The sequence below is a fragment of the Notolepis coatsorum genome (assembly GCF_963971535.1).
Source record: "Notolepis coatsorum genome assembly, chromosome: 8".
Classification (NCBI taxonomy): domain Eukaryota; kingdom Metazoa; phylum Chordata; class Actinopteri; order Aulopiformes; family Paralepididae; genus Notolepis; species Notolepis coatsorum.
This window is the reverse complement of record NC_140172.1, coordinates 132,521,635-132,538,087: the sequence shown is the minus strand read 5'-3', so window position 1 is coordinate 132,538,087 and position 16,453 is coordinate 132,521,635. Positions and strand designations below refer to the sequence as shown.

The 16,453-nt window shown below is 45.1% G+C and overlaps 1 protein-coding gene across 1 annotated transcript in view; it reads left to right on the top strand.

The window, feature by feature from the left end:
- The window catches only part of LOC311233334 (sodium/calcium exchanger 1-like), a gene marked incomplete at its 3' end in the record, with an annotated part of 45,248 nt that overhangs the window by 22,015 nt on the left and 6,780 nt on the right, over positions 1-16,453 (top strand). Inside the window, exons 3-4 of the mRNA XM_084320298.1 lie at positions 11,911-12,017; positions 12,801-12,937. Coding sequence (XP_084176424.1) covers positions 11,911-12,017; positions 12,801-12,937 — 244 coding nt within the window. The remainder of the gene's footprint in view (positions 1-11,910; positions 12,018-12,800; positions 12,938-16,453) is intronic.

The following is a 16,453-nucleotide window of genomic DNA, read 5'->3' as shown; positions in this document are numbered from 1 at the left end:
GAGAAGAAATCTCTGAGCAGAATTGTGCGTCTCGCACGCAAGACAATCAGGGTTAGCCTACCAGCTCTAGAAGAGATCTAGGTGCCAGGCTGCTTTCCTGTGCCTCTGGCATTATCAACGACCCCTCTGGTCACCCAGCTGCAGGCCTCTTTGTCCCCCTCCCGTCGGGCAGACGCTACCGCTCTATCACATGCTCTACCTCTCGGTTTACTAAGACTTTCTTCCCCAGTGCTGTGCGCAGCCTGAATAACTCCAAAGGCTAGATTTGTATATTATCCAATTTTTTATTTGGTGTGTTATTAGTCAGGTTGTGGAAGTGCTGTTTCTGTGTGTCTGTGCATCACGCACTTTGAATATATGCACTTTTACTGTAAATTGTGCCTCTATGCATTATGCACTTTACTATGATATGCACTTTAGGAGATGTTGATATCAACCTTAGCATTTGTCCTTTTATACTGTCTGTTTTTTTTTTCTTTTCTTTTACTGTTTCTACTCTGCTCCTGTACTGGATTAGTTGTAGACACACAGTGTTGCTCTGTACCTGTATTCCAATGTGGATTCATCCATACATGGCAAATAGAATCTCTCTGACTCTGATATATATATATATATACAGCATTATTGTACATGCTATCATACAGATAGATGGATAGCATGGTGTATACGTAGGTATATAGAAGGATTATGTGCAGGTATATTCAGATAGATATGGAAATATATATATACAGCACTATTGTGCATGCTATCATACATAGCTGGTGGTAACATTGCACCCTGCATTCAACCTACATGAAAACAGTATGCAAGGACGGTCCCATACACTCATACACTGTGCTATATATATATATCAGTTATATAACCAGCTCTGATCCTCTGATGCTGTTAAGTGCAGCTTCATGACGTATGAAATTCACACCAGAGCCAAAATAGTCTGCTGTTGCAGCTTCAGCCAGGAGTTTCAGCCAGGTCTTATACAATGATTGATTGATTGAACATTTGGACATTTACGGGGGCCAGTTTCGAATTGCAGCCTCCCGTAGGTGCTCTTTGAGAGTGGTTTTAAAGGAGGGTAGGGATTCAATTTTTTTTGATGTGGCATAATTGCAAAACGTGTTTAGTCCCTTGTTTGAGCCGAATCTGGGTTGAACATGATTTGTGGAACTCCCTCTGGTGTTGTGATTGTGGTATTCACTGACCTTTGGGAAGTATTTCGACATGTACATGGGTACCTTAGTGGTGTAGTGCATCTTGTAGACCAGGCCTATAGCAAGTTGCTGTACTCTGTTGTCTACTCTAAGCCATGCTAGGTTGTCAAAAGGGGCTGGGATGAGGTGGGTTTTAGGAGTAAGGTCAAGCAGTTGTCTGACCAGTTTGTTTTGTGATGTTTGTAATCTTGTTTTTAGTGCCTTTGAGGTGCTTTGGTACCATGAGGTGCAAGCATAGTCGTAGTACCCTTGAATGAGTGCTCCTGTTAGAGTCTTACACAATAGTGGAGCCCCCCCCCCCCCCCCCCTGTGACTGGATGTAGAACCAGGTCTTAGAAAGAAAGAAAGAAAGAAAGAAAGAAAGAAAGAAAGAAAGAAAGAAAGAAAGAAAGAAAGAAAGAAAGAAAGAAAGAAAGAAAGAAAGAAAGAAAGAAAGAAAGAAAGAAAGAAAGAAAGAAAGAAAGAAAAAGAAAGAAAGAAAGAAAGAAAGAAAGAAAGAAAGAAAGAAAGAAAGAACAAACGAACACCTGAACTGAACCCACCCACCTTCCTCCAGTATTCCTTCTTTCCTCAGAACATGAATAATACAACATGGCGGCTCCTCGACTGCATCCTAATGTGCTGATACTGTATAGAAAGAAAATATATTTTATAATTCATGTTTATTTTATTTAAAAAAGCGACTGTGCACATTAATAAACATGAGAACTCAGACGCATCGTGTAGATACACCAGATGTAGCCATACAGGCTCGACTTCACCCCCTGAGCAGGTCGACGGTTTAACCCTTTCACTACCACACTACAGAAGGTTAACCCTTTCACTACCACACTACAGAAGGTTAACCTTTCACTACCACACTACAGAATGTTAACCCTTTCACTACCACACTTCCTCGGAAAAAACCGTTTCCCAAGAAAAGTTTCCCCAAGGGACCTCAGGGCAAGCTAAGAGCAGGACGCTCAGCCATTACTCATATAACTAGGTTATATAACCTATCGTTATATTAGTCGTACTGGCGAATCGCGTCCTGCTCTTCGCCATCGAGATATGGGACCGCGAGGACCGACAAATGCACCCCCTGAGGGCCCTAAAGCCCACATCAGGGGGGAGGGGAGTCCCGTCACCCCATCCTTCCTAATGAAGAGGGGGCGGAAGTCAACTCCACCCGAGTGTGAAAAAGAGGGAACTAGAATCTCTCGAACGCACAGCACAGGCAGAACCACATGTGACACAACACATTGTGGCCCACACCCACACACTCCTGCTACCCCACCAAAGGACGGGAAGCAGGAGAGGTCACAGACCTCAGAACCGCCTGGGAAACAGAACCCCCGGTCATGTCCATGAGGTAAAACCTTACGAAGGGACCCGGTGAGGACCATGAAGCCGCAGCACAGATGTCCTCCACCGAGGCCCCACCCAGTGGAGCGGCAGAGGCCGCCACCCCACGAGTGGAGTGCGCCCTGACGCCCCCAGGGGGAGCCAGCCCGGCCAACGTGTAGCAAAGGGCAATGCCCTCGCACAACCAATGGGACAGGCGCTGTTTCGACAGTGCCTTACCAGCACGAGAGCCACCGTAACAGACAAAGAGCTGATCGGTAGCCCTGAGGCCCTGAGTACGGCTGAGGTAAATCCCCAAAGCCCGGACCGGACATGACAGGTGAAGGCCCACCTCCAACTCACTAGCGTGAGGAGGCGGATGAAACGCCTGAACCATAATATCCCTGGAGCGGAAAGAACTCCGGATATTTTTTGGCACGAAGGCAGGATTAGGCCGCAGAGTGGCACTGCTATCGGAACGAAAAGACAGGCACTCTGGCCGTAACGAGAGAGCACAAAGCTCACCCACGTGTTTAGCGGAGGTGACGGCCAGCAAGAACACGGTCTTGAACGACAGCTGTTCCAACGGCGCTTGCTCAAGAGGCTCAAACAGGGCCAAGGACAACCGACCAAGGACCAATTGAAGATCCCAGCTCGGAGCCAAAGAGCGTTTCACCGGCTTAATGCGTTGAGCGCCAAGCAGGAAACGCCTCACAAGAGGGTGGCTGAACAAAACAACACCCTCAAATCCCACATGATAAGAGGATATAGCTGCTGCATATACCCTCACTGTCGAGGCCGACAGTCTATCAAGGAGAGACTGAAGGTAAATAAGGACAGCATCCAGGGGGCAGGACACCGGGTCCCTGCCCCCCGCCTTACACCACTCTTGGAACATACGCCACCTACCCGTGTAAAGCGCGACAGTGGAGGGAGCATGCGCATTCCGGATGGTGTCAACCACAGAAGGGTCCATCCTCTCCAGACTTACCCTCTCACCAGCCAAACCATCAGAGGTTGGTGTATCACCGGGGGCTGAAACAGCGACCCGTGTGCTTGAGAGAGGGCCCTCGCCGACCAAGGAACAGGCCACGGTGGGGCTACCAGTAGCTGGATCAGGACCGGGAACCACACCGCTGTGCCCCGGTCCGGCGCAACCAGGATCACGGTCCTGCGCTCCCTCCGTATCCGCTCCAACAACTGACTCAACAGATGTGTAGGGGGAAAGGCGTACAGAAGGCCGGGCGGCCATGGAAACATTGAGAAGGCATCCACCCCCAAGGGGGGATGGTCTTCCCGACTGACCGAGAACCACAAGGGGCACTTGCGAGATTGTCTGCTCGCAAACAGATCCACTGAAGCTTCCCCGAAGCAATCCCAGATCTGCCTGACTATGTCTTGGCGCAGTTCCCACTCGCCGGGACGAGGACCGCCCCGAGACATCATATCTGTGCCCACATTCTCCTTGCCAGGGATGTGGAGCGCCGTCAGACTGCGCAGCCTGAGAGCTGCCCATAGCCAGAGTTCCAGCGCAGTCTCTACGCACTTGGTGAATGTGCGGGGAGCCAGAGAATAGCCGAACGGCAACCTCTGGTATTCGTACGCTACGCCCTGAAACAGGAACCGTAGGAACTTCCTGTGAGGAGGGAAAATCGGGATGTGAAAATACGCATCCTTTAGGTCTATGGAGGTGAACCAGTCTCCCACTCTGACAGCAAGTAGCAGGTGTTTGACGGTCAACATTCTGAATGGTCTCGCCACAATCAGACGATTGAACACGGACAGATCCAGTATAGGTCTGACCCCTCCCGTTTTTTTGGGCACCAGAAAATAACGGGAGTAGACGCCTGACATCGCGTCCTCTCTCGGGACCACGACTACGGCCTGCTTCGCCAACAGAGATTGGATCTCGTCGGCCAGAGCTGTCACTGCTGCTGACCCTGACAATAGGGTCTGCACCAAACCTGAGAACGGAGGGTGGGGTTGTGCGAACTGCAAAACAAGCCCCAGCCTCAACGTTCTCTCCATCCACCCCACCAAACGGCATTCTTGTCGCCATATGTGATAATAATCCCAGAGCGCTGGGCCGCAAGGAACAGCAGATAGGTGGCCCGGTCCCTCCCGCTGTGCGTAGCCTCTGAACCCGCCAAAGCGGACAGGGCGGTCGCACCCAAGGGGGGACCCCGACAGAAAGGGCCGGTTTGATACGGGAGAAGCTGCCATCAAACTGGTTGACACACGCTCCCCCCCTGAACACCCCTCTAGCGCATGCTGAGGAGTTGTTCCACAGCTAGACATGCAAGGCGTGAGGACCCCATGGGTTCCTACACACCGTAGCCCTGCAGTGATATTGCTACCACCCAAATCACGCGCGCCTCTTCTTTGCAGACCACTGCCGATCTCGCGGGAGTGGGAGGCATCAACGTGATACCCCGCCTGGCGAAGGCGAGGTCGGGGTAACCCGTGCTGAGCATTCATACGAAGAGGCCTCGAGTCCCCCTGCTGACCACTGTAAATAGTGGCAGCCGTAACACCAGGCTCACCAATCACACAACGTGTGGTGCGGGAGCCACGTGACAGCACAACATTCTCACAGACAGACCCAGGCTCAGCCATCAACTGGGTGTCAGCCCCTGTCCCCATGAGAAGCGAAACGTGGGGCCGCATGCGCTTCAAAGAAGGTTCGCGGCCCGCAGCCAAAGGAAAACGATCAGAGCCCCTCTTCCGTTGGTGATGGGGAGAGGAGTGATCGGGGAGCGGGCTGTTCGCGGCAGAATGACAACGGCTTGTATCTTCCAAGCCGAGTACATCCAACATGGCCGATCCCTCGGCCGCCAAGGCTGTCGGCCTTGTGGACCCCTGTTGACTCTCCGCCCAGGGTACCACTGGCGGGGGAAACATGGCCGCCTGTCGAGGGCCTCGCCACAGTCGCTGACGAGGCCGTGCTCCAACCTCTGGCTGCATAGCGTGAGGCGGTGTGGGACCTAGATCAACAACCGCCTGCGTCTCCGCAGAACGACCAAAGAGTCCCTCTGTGGAAAAAGGAGCCGTGAGGAGAGAAAACCTTTCTTCTTCCCCAAGAGGAGATTGCTCCAACCAGAAATGCCTATTAACAAGCGTTGATAGCATCCTAATCCTCCCCGCAGTTATAGCTTGCGACTGAGTCAAGATCTCTATAACACCAAAAACATGCAAAAGAAATTCAGCGTCGGCTGGTCCTGTAGCCCCACTACCCGACGCTAATGTGGACAGAAAAACAGTCAGCTGAGCCACAACACTGGCCGCCGCTAAATTCCATTCCAGCAGTATAGCTCTCATCAGTCCATACTGCCACCCTCCGGGCCGACTCGCTCTCAAGCGTCGGCCGGGTGGGACACCGTTCAACCCAACGCCGGGGCACAGGATCGATGCTACCTGGCTACTTAGCCATGGCACACCCGCCCTGCACCCTGTTGTCAACCCATTCACCCGTAAAAAGGGTAAATAGGACTCAGCAAAACCCCCCACATTAGCTACCGACTGACCTTCATCAATGAACCGGTTAAGAGGAGGGAAAAGCGGCAACATCCCACGGCGGGGAACATTAGAACAGTGACCCAGCATTGTAGCATTAGTGTTAGCAGCGCGCTCCAGGATCGCTTGGAAACCGTCCACTTCAGGGGAACGTTCACCAAAACATCCCACCCCTGGCGCCGACACAACTCGGTTGTGTAACAAAACAACCAGCATTACTAACACTAGCATCAATGCCTGATGACACAGGGCCTACCTGTGTACGAGCCGGCTCGATAGCCAAACCTCGCACGCTGTCCCTCGATCTGCTGCCACAAGACGAGGAAACATCAGAATAGACCCGACGTGTCGTTGGAACATGCCGCGAAGATTCCAGGGGTAAGCAAATCTCCGGTAAGCACTCAATATTACGCAATTTCTCTAAACTTTTCATGACAACTAGTTGCATAGGGTGCACGCATCCGCTATGATGGAAACAAAAATAGAGGAAGAGCGAGTGGTGACCACGCCTAGTGCTATATAGTACGTAGCACTAGGGCGGGGCCTGGCAGGTGCTGGGTGTATTGTTTTGTATTCGTTGATGGAGTACACTAGGTACTGGAGATGAGGTATATCTCGATGGCGAAGAGCAGGACGCGATTCGCCAGTACGACTAATATAACATTCTGTAGTGAAAAGGTTAACCGTCTGTAGTGTGGTAGTGAAAGTGTTATCCTTCTGTAGTGTGGTAGTGAAAGGTTAACCTTCTGTAGTGTGGTAGCGGAAGGGTTAACCGTCTGTAGTGTGGTAGTGAAAGGGTTAACCTTCTGTAGTGTGGTAGTGAAAGGTTAACCTTCTGTAATGTGGTAGTGAAAGGTTAACCTTCTGTAGTGTGGTAGCGGAAGGGTTAACCGTCTGTAGTGTGGTAGTGAAAGGGTTAAAGGATAACTCCACTATTTTGGGAAATTAGCTTATTTAACATCTTCCCTGGAGTTAGACAAGAAGATGCATACCTTTTTTGTCTCTGTGCGTGCATTTTAGCTTTGGGAATAGATGCTCCGTTAGCATAGCTTAGCTTCATCACTGGAAGTGGGGGAGGACAGTAGCCTTACAGTGCCTTACAGTGTATTGCAAGGTCTGACATTGACCAAACTTGATATGCATGACCTTGGTGGGCTCTAGGTCAACTCCTGAAAAGGGGGTCAATGTCAGACCTTGCAATCAAAAGTTAGGGGCGCACTGAAATTATGCCAAGGGTTATTAGCCCCCTAACTTTTGATTGCAAAGTCTGACATTGACCCCCTTTTCAGGAGTTGACCTAGAGCCCACCAAGGTCATGCATATCAAGTTTGGTCAATGTCAGACCTTGCAATACACTGTAAGGCACTGTAAGGCTACTGTCCTCCCCCACTTCCAGTGATGAAGCTAAGCTATGCTAACGGAGCATCTATTCCCAAAGCTAAAATGCACGCACAGAGACAAAAAAGGTATGCATCTTCTTGTCTAACTCCAGGGAAGATGTTAAATAAGCTAATTTCCCAAAATAGTGGAGTTATCCTTTAAAGACCATAACAGAACATATGTGACACGTAAACACAGATAAGAAAATGTATAATACCATGTTAGTACTATGTTATCTTCTATCAATTATTAATGAAATAAAGATATAGTCTTTCTGGTAACCTTCCACATCTTCTAAACATAAAGAGATGAACACCCTGGTAGGGTCTCATTCTCCAACGGACTTACGACAAAAAGGGCTTTCTCTTAGGGCCATTTGAGACCTTTTCGGGCAAGAAATTAATATAGACAATATATTATAATATAATATTAATTATATATGTTTTATTGGGACGGTTGGTGAATCCCAAAATCTGCCCGAAAAAGGTCTCAAATGGCCCTAAGAGAAAGCCCTTTTTGTCGTAAGTCCTTGGAGAATGAGACCCATTACTTACTCTCCCCCTGACAATACCTGACCGATGGCACTGACATGTAAAAACAAATCTGCAAATCCTCATTCTTCTGCCTGCAAACTCCACTGCGTGTGTGTGTGTGTGTTTGTGCATGTGCGCGTGTGCGCGCGTGTGTGTGTGTGTGCGCACGCTGAAGTCTGTGTGTATATTTGTAGACAGAAATAGACACACGCCCACTTGTGGTTATGGAGATGGAGGTAGCGGACAGGGGGATGTGGTGCTGTTCTCACAGAGACACAAAGTGTTCCACCGCATCGTCGGAATGCAGCAACGCTTTAGCAACTATGGTGTCATGTTGTTGTTTTTACACAGGTGAGCTTCTATACTACATGATACATGTTGTTTTTACACAAGTGAGCTTCTACATGATACATGTAGACTCTTTACCTCAAACAAGTCTTTATTAAACTAGCTTCATCTGTGGTTCATACAGGCTCTTTATTAAACTAGCTGTGGTTCATACAGGCTCTTTATTAAACTAGCTTCATCTGTGGTTCATACAGGCTCTTTATTAAACTAGCTTCATCTGTGGTTCATACAGGCTCTTTATTAAACTAGATGTGGTTCATACAGGCTCTTTATTAAACTAGCTTCATCTGTGGTTCATACAGGCTCTTTATTAAACTAGCTTCCTCTGTGGTTCATACAGGCTCTTTATTAAACTAGCTTCCTCTGTGGTTCATACAGGCTCTTTATTAAACTAGCTTCCTCTGTGGTTCATACAGGCTCTTTATTAAACTAGCTTCCTCTGTGGTTCATACAGGCTCTTTATTAAACTAGCTTCCTCTGTGGTTCATACAGGCTCTTTATTAAACTAGCTTCCTCTGTCGTTCATACAGGCTCTTTATTAAACTAGCTTCCTCTGTGGTTCATACAGGCTCTTTATTAAACTAGCTTCCTCTGTGGTTCATACAGGCTCTTTATTAAACTAGCTTCCTCTGTGGTTCATACAGGCTCTTTATTAAACTAGCTTCATCTGTGGTTCATACAGGCTCTTTATTAAACTAGCTTCCTCTGTGGTTCATACAGGCTCTTTATTAAACTAGCTTCCTCTGTGGTTCATACAGGCTCTTTATTAAACTAGCTTCCTCTGTGGTTCATACAGGCTCTTTATTAAACTAGCTTCCTCTGTGGTTCATACAGGCTCTTTATTAAACTAGCTTCCTCTGTGGTTCATACAGGCTCTTTATTAAACTAGCTTCCTCTGTGGTTCATACAGGCTCTTTATTAAACTAGCTTCCTCTGTGGTTCATACAGGCTCTTTATTAAACTAGCTTCCTCTGTGGTTCATACAGGCTCTTTATTAAACTAGCTTCCTCTGTGGTTCATACAGACTCTTTATTAAACTAGCTTCATCTGTGGTTCATACAGACTCTTTATTAAACTAGCTTCCTCTGTGGTTCATACAGGCTCTTTATTAAACTAGCTTCATCTGTGGTTCATACAGGCTCTTTATTAAACTAGCTTCCTCTGTGGTTCATACAGGCTCTTTATTAAACTAGCTTCCTCTGTGGTTCATACAGGCTCTTTATTAAACTAGCTTCATCTGTGGTTCATACAGGCTCTTTATTAAACTAGCTTCGTCTGTGGTTCATACAGGCTCTTTATTAAACTAGCTTCCTCTGTGGTTCATACAGGCTCTTTATTAAACTAGCTTCATCTGTGGTTCATACAGGCTCTTTATTAAACTAGCTTCCTCTGTCGTTCATACAGGCTCTTTATTAAACTAGCTTCCTCTGTGGTTCATACAGGCTCTTTATTAAACTAGCTTCCTCTGTGGTTCATACAGGCTCTTTATTAAACTAGCTTCCTCTGTGGTTCATACAGGCTCTTTATTAAACTAGCTTCCTCTGTGGTTCATACAGGCTCTTTATTAAACTAGCTTCCTGTGGTTCATACAGGCTCTTTATTAAACTAGCTTCCTCTGTGGTTCATACAGGCTCTTTATTAAACTAGCTTCCTCTGTGGTTCATACAGGCTCTTTATTAAACTAGCTTCCTCTGTGGTTCATACAGGCTCTTTATTAAACTAGCTTCCTCTGTGGTTCATACAGGCTCTTTATTAAACTAGCTTCCTCTGTGGTTCATACAGACTCTTTATTAAACTAGCTTCATCTGTGGTTCATACAGACTCTTTATTAAACTAGCTTCCTCTGTGGTTCATACAGGCTCTTTATTAAACTAGCTTCATCTGTGGTTCATACAGGCTCTTTATTAAACTAGCTTCCTCTGTGGTTCATACAGGCTCTTTATTAAACTAGCTTCCTCTGTGGTTCATACAGGCTCTTTATTAAACTAGCTTCATCTGTGGTTCATACAGGCTCTTTATTAAACTAGCTTCGTCTGTGGTTCATACAGGCTCTTTATTAAACTAGCTTCCTCTGTGGTTCATACAGGCTCTTTATTAAACTAGCTTCATCTGTGGTTCATACAGGCTCTTTATTAAACTAGCTTCCTCTGTCGTTCATACAGGCTCTTTATTAAACTAGCTTCCTCTGTGGTTCATACAGGCTCTTTATTAAACTAGCTTCCTCTGTGGTTCATACAGGCTCTTTATTAAACTAGCTTCCTCTGTGGTTCATACAGGCTCTTTATTAAACTAGCTTCCTCTGTGGTTCATACAGGCTCTTTATTAAACTAGCTTCCTGTGGTTCATACAGGCTCTTTATTAAACTAGCTTCCTCTGTGGTTCATACAGGCTCTTTATTAAACTAGCTTCCTCTGTGGTTCATACAGGCTCTTTACCTTGAACAAGGTGTTTATTACACCAGTAGGACTCTACAGTAGGACTCTACAGCACATTATGAAAACATAATGTATTATCAGTTCAGCCACTAGAGCTCCAGCATTAATTTACCATTAAACAACAACATTTACATTCATTTTGGAGCCGCCAACATTTTTATACATACATGAATCAATATTGTCTTTGGGGGCGAAAGCAATACCTTTATTATGCACTGTTTTAAAAGCTCTGTGGGTGTAGAAAAAGAAAACATAAACAACATAAAAGTGTTCTATAGCACCTTTCAAATATATTTATATACGTTCTTCTTCGTCGTCCTCTTCTTCTCCTTCTTCTTATTGCTATTATTATTATTGTTGTTGTTGTTGTTGTTGTTGTTGTTGTTGTTGTAATTATTATTATTGTTGTTACTACTACTAATGTTGAAATGGAGCTACATACATGTGATTTTGTGAGAAATGGTTTCACTCCTTGACATTAACTGCACTCATCAATGATCTAATATATCCCACATTGATATGGCCCAAAACATTTTTTTTTATAATTTTTTTTTATTATATTTTTCCTCCTTTTTTCCATTTTTCTCCCATCCCAATGTTAGTCGTTATGCCAATTCCCAACCCCCGTCCTGGTCGTTGCGCACTCTACCCCCTACCGTCGGTCCGGGAGGGCGGAGACTATCACATGCTTCCTCCGACACATGTGTACCCAGCCCACCGCTTCGTTTCACCTGGCAGAGCGGACTCTCACTGGGGGAGTGTAACGTGTGGAAGGATCACACTACCTCCCCCAGGTCTTTCCCTCGCTGTGCAGGCGCCCCGACCGAACTGTAGGAGTCGCTGTTTACAACGACCAGGACCCACCCTCGCCGGGTTTCCTACCCTCTAACACTGCCAATTGTGTTAGTATGGACGGTCGGCCAAGCCGGAGGCACCACAGCTGGATTCGATCCCACTGTCTCTGTGGTGGTGGGCAGACGCTTAGACCGCTGCGCCACCCGGCCGCCTGGCCCAAAACATTTTTATCACAGATTGGGGCTTTAATAAAACAACCAATGATTAAAAGTTGAGTTGTTTTCTGATCCTGTTCATTTGACCTCTGACCCCTATCTCTCTCTCTCTCTCTCTCCCTATCTCTCTCGCTCTCGCTCTCTCTCTCTCTCTCTGTAGGAAGCTGTTGGACGTGAAGATCTTTGATGACGAGGAGTACGAGAAGAACAAGACCTTCACCATCGTCCTGGAGGAGCCCATCTTCCTGGAGGTGGGACAGAAGCACGGTGAGTAGATAACCGTCAAGCAGTCTCCATCTTCATCACTACCATCATCATCATCATCACTACCATCATCATCATCTACCATCTTCTAACATCAAACAGTCTCCATCATCTACCATCTTCTAACATCAAACAGTCTCCATCTTCATCACTACCACCATCATCATCATCATCATCATCATCATCATCATCATCATCATCATCACTACCATCATCTTCTAACATCATCATCTACCATATTCGTTCAAAGTTACTTTGAGCTTGACTCTCATTCATATTCCACAAGAAGGACGAATCATTTATGTGTTTTACCTAAAACATACTGTGGGGGCAACAGTGGCTCAGGAGGTAGAGCGGTCGTCTGGTAATCAGAAGGTTCCCGGTTCGATTCTCGCTCCTCCCGGGTAGCGTGTCAAAGTGTCCTTGGGCAAGACACTTAATCCCTAATTAGTGTGAATGTGAGTGAATGGGTAGAATGTGAGGAGCAGATTGTAAAGCGCTTTGGATAAAAGCCCTTTATAAACACACCATTTACTGACTAATGTTTTACTCCCTCTCCTCCTCTCTGTGCTCTTCCCTCTCCTCCTCCCTCTCCTCCTCTCTGTGTTCCTCCCTCTCCTCCTCTCTGTGTTCCTCCCTCTCCTCCTCTCTGTGTTCCTCCCTCTTTTCCCTCTCCTCCTCTCTGTGTTCCTCCCTCTCCTCCCTCTCCTCCTCTCTGTGTTCCTCCCTCTCCTCCTCTCTGTGCTCCTCCCTCTCCTCCTCCCTCTCCTCCTCTCTGTGCTCCAGGAGACGCCAATGACAACAAGCAGGTGGCGGGGCAGAAGGAGGGGCAGGAGGAGGGGCAGGTGGCCAGGATGGGCTGCCCCAGCCTGGGGGAACACACCACGCTGGAGGTGGTCATCGAGGAGTCCTACGAGTTCAAGGTGACTCACATCAGGGGTGTAAAAAGCACCCAGAGATTATACTGAAGTGAAAGTATGGGTACCGTCTCAAAATCGTACTCAAGTAAAAGTCAGAGTATCTGGCTAAAAACACACTTGAGTAAAAGTCAAAACGTTTCTACAGTACTAAAAAGTCAAAGTAAAAGCTTTTTTTTTATTCCGGGGCAATGAAATGTTCCATTTCGTCCTAGCAGAGGTAAGACTGCTAGTTTACTAGTAGATGACTTTACATAGAGGTAAGACTGCTAGTTTACTAGTAGATGACTTTACATAGAGGTAAAACTGCTAGTTTACTAGTAGATGACTTTACATAGAGGTAAAACTGCTAGTTTACTAGTATATGACTTTACATAGAGGTAAAACTGCTAGTTTACTAGTAGATGACTTTACATAGAGGTAAAACTGCTAGTTTACTAGTAGATGACTTTACATAGAGGTAAGACTGCTAGTTTACTAGTAGATTACTTTACATAGAGGTAAGACTGCTAGTTTACTAGTAGATTACTTTACATAGAGGTAAGACTGCTAGTTTACTAGTAGATGACTTTACATAGAGGTAAGACTGCTAGTTTACTAGTAGATGACTTTACATAGAGGCAAGACTGCTAGTTTACTAGTAGATGACTTTACATAGAGGCAAGACTGCTAGTTTACTAGTAGATTACTTTACATAGAGGTAAGACTGCTAGTTTACTAGTAGATGACTCTACATAGAGGTAAGACTGCTAGTTTATGAGTAGATGACTTTAGATACTGCTGGCTCTTTATTTGTTTTAGTTCTACTAAAGTGATACAGACTAGGTGTCGGCAGGGGCGCAGGGCTGATTGAACAGTAGACGTGGGTGTTTGCTTCAAAGACAAGTCAAACAGCACAACAGGAGCCAAAGCTGAAGAGTCTTATGTATGAAACCATGGTGATCATAGCAGGTATGACTGTTTTATTATGACAACCTGTTTGTTCTATTCATAATCGATGTGTTTTACCATAAGAAAAGATAAGCGTACAATTAGAATAGATTGCAAGAGGAAATAGACCACGTCAGTGAACTTAAATTTGATAAACATGTTAAAAAGCTATGTAAGACCGTAAAAAGACAAACCTGAACTGTTTTAGAATGGAAAGACATTACATACCTCTGGCAGGTCAGCTGTTCATGCATGCCATGATATTTTCACATGTATCCTATTGTGTTACTGTACGGAGCTTTACAGTCAACTGTCAAGCCCATCACGTCACTACAAATCATGTGCAACCCAGATTCGGCACAAACAAGAGACTAAACACATTTCGCAATTATGCCACAACAATGTGGAACGCCCTACCTACAGCCGTAAAAAGATGTGAATCCCTACCCTCCTTCAAAACCGCTCTTAAAGAGCACCTACGGGAGGCTGCAATTCGAAACTGGCCACCGTAAATGTCCAAATACCCCCCCCCCCCACCCCCTCCTAATACAGTCTCCTCCCCACCGTATGTATATATTTTCTCCCCACCATATGTATATTTTTTCCCCCACCGACCCACCCGCTCCTAATGTACAGCCTCCTCCCCATCATATGTATATAACCTCTGTTAGGATCTATGGGTAACAGTACTGTATATTTGCATATCGTATATATCACAAATGTAACAGTATGTCATGTATGTCCCTATGTCATAAATGTCATGATGTCATGTATGTTGTGTATGTCATAAATGTCACTATGAATTGAAAATGGGGGACCCTGATGTAAACAAGACAAACGTCTTTCTCTGGTCTGCATCCCCTTAACACATTGACGACCAGCATGTAGCGCCGATTTATAGGCCAGAGGACAGAGGTTTGTTTACAAACCGATGTACTTTCTAACAGCTATATATATAATTTATAGTATTGCTATCTGTCCATTCTCATTGTCACTTGAGTGCATAAACCGTGCCTTCATAATGGCTTAAAGAAAAAAAAACATCCATCGGTTGGTTGTCATTTTATAGCGCCATGAATATAAGGTTTATCGCGATTTTCGCCTCGTCTTTTTTCTGGGAAGCTAGATATGAGGCTAAAAGCTAGTCACGTTATATCAAACGCCATTTCTGCTGTATATATACGAATGAAATAAAACAAACTGCGTAGCATCCGGACTATTACAGAGCATCTATGGATGAAATGGGGGCGGCGGGGAACGCCGATTAGTATTATTGATTAGCAATACAGTGTGCGTTCAGGTAGCCATTTTCACTGATCGAATGTCCAATCCAGCTGTAATTTGGGGGAATAGTATCCTACCATCAGGCCATGTGATCGCCGGCAGCATTTCGTCATTAGTCATCGGAATCTGGTAGATCGATATGTCCATTGGCTAATCATAAATCCCATTATTCCAGGCTGAAATATGCGATCGGTAACGTGATCAAAGATGGAGGGTGTTCGTTTGGAACCGAGGCTCATATGAAACGCCCACATACAGTGAAAATAATTTTTTTTTCAAATGCCCTCAATGATACTGCAGTGGAGCGATGGCGCCCCTAAGTGGATCTGGCCGGTATTGCATGTTTCGAAAATCAAATATGTGGGTAGGTCATGCAAGTCGATCGCGGACGTTAATAGCGTTATTAATATGGAATAAAACAATAACAACTCGCCACGAGTTAACTCGTGGCTCTGGTCCTCAACGGGGTGGAATCGAAATACGTATATATACGTGGACGGTCCACATAGTGTTAACAATTGTGTGTATTGAGCCGTACTCTATTGTACCCATTCTGCAATCTGTTAAATAAAGTTTTCATTCATTCATTCATTCATTCATACACAAACAAGCACTGAAGATAATGCCTCGACCGAAAAACGAATGAAATGGCTCCGCTGTATAATTCTGAAAAAGTACAAGTTGCTCAGTTTTGACAACTTCATCAAGTTTTCTCTTATCAAATAGATTTTTAAATGTGAACAATCTTGCCCCAGCTGTACTTTGTCCATACGTCTCAAAAACAAATGCCAGTAGAAGCAGCACTAGAGGATCTGCACATGGTAACTGCAGGGTGGACTGCAGTTTTATTATTATTGTTATTATTATATTATTATTGTTATTATTATTATTATTATTATTATTATTATTATTATTATTATTATTATTATTATTATTATTATTATTATTATTATTGTTGTTGTTGTTGTTATATTATTATTATTGTTATTATTATATTATTATTATTATTATTATTATTATTATTATTATTATTATTATTATTATTATTATTATTATTATTATTATTATTATTATTATTATTATTATTATTATTATTATTATTATTATATTAAGTGCCACATGCTGCTGCCTCATGTGCAGCCTCTGTTCACACACCATGAGAACCAGCAGGTGTGTAAAGAGGACATCTGGTGGTGAAAACATGGTACTACAACAATGTCTAGAGCCGTACCAGACTAGGTCTTAAGTTGTACTGGGCAGCTCCTAGTGGTCAACAGTGTCAGTCAGACTGTGGTTGTACTGGGCAGC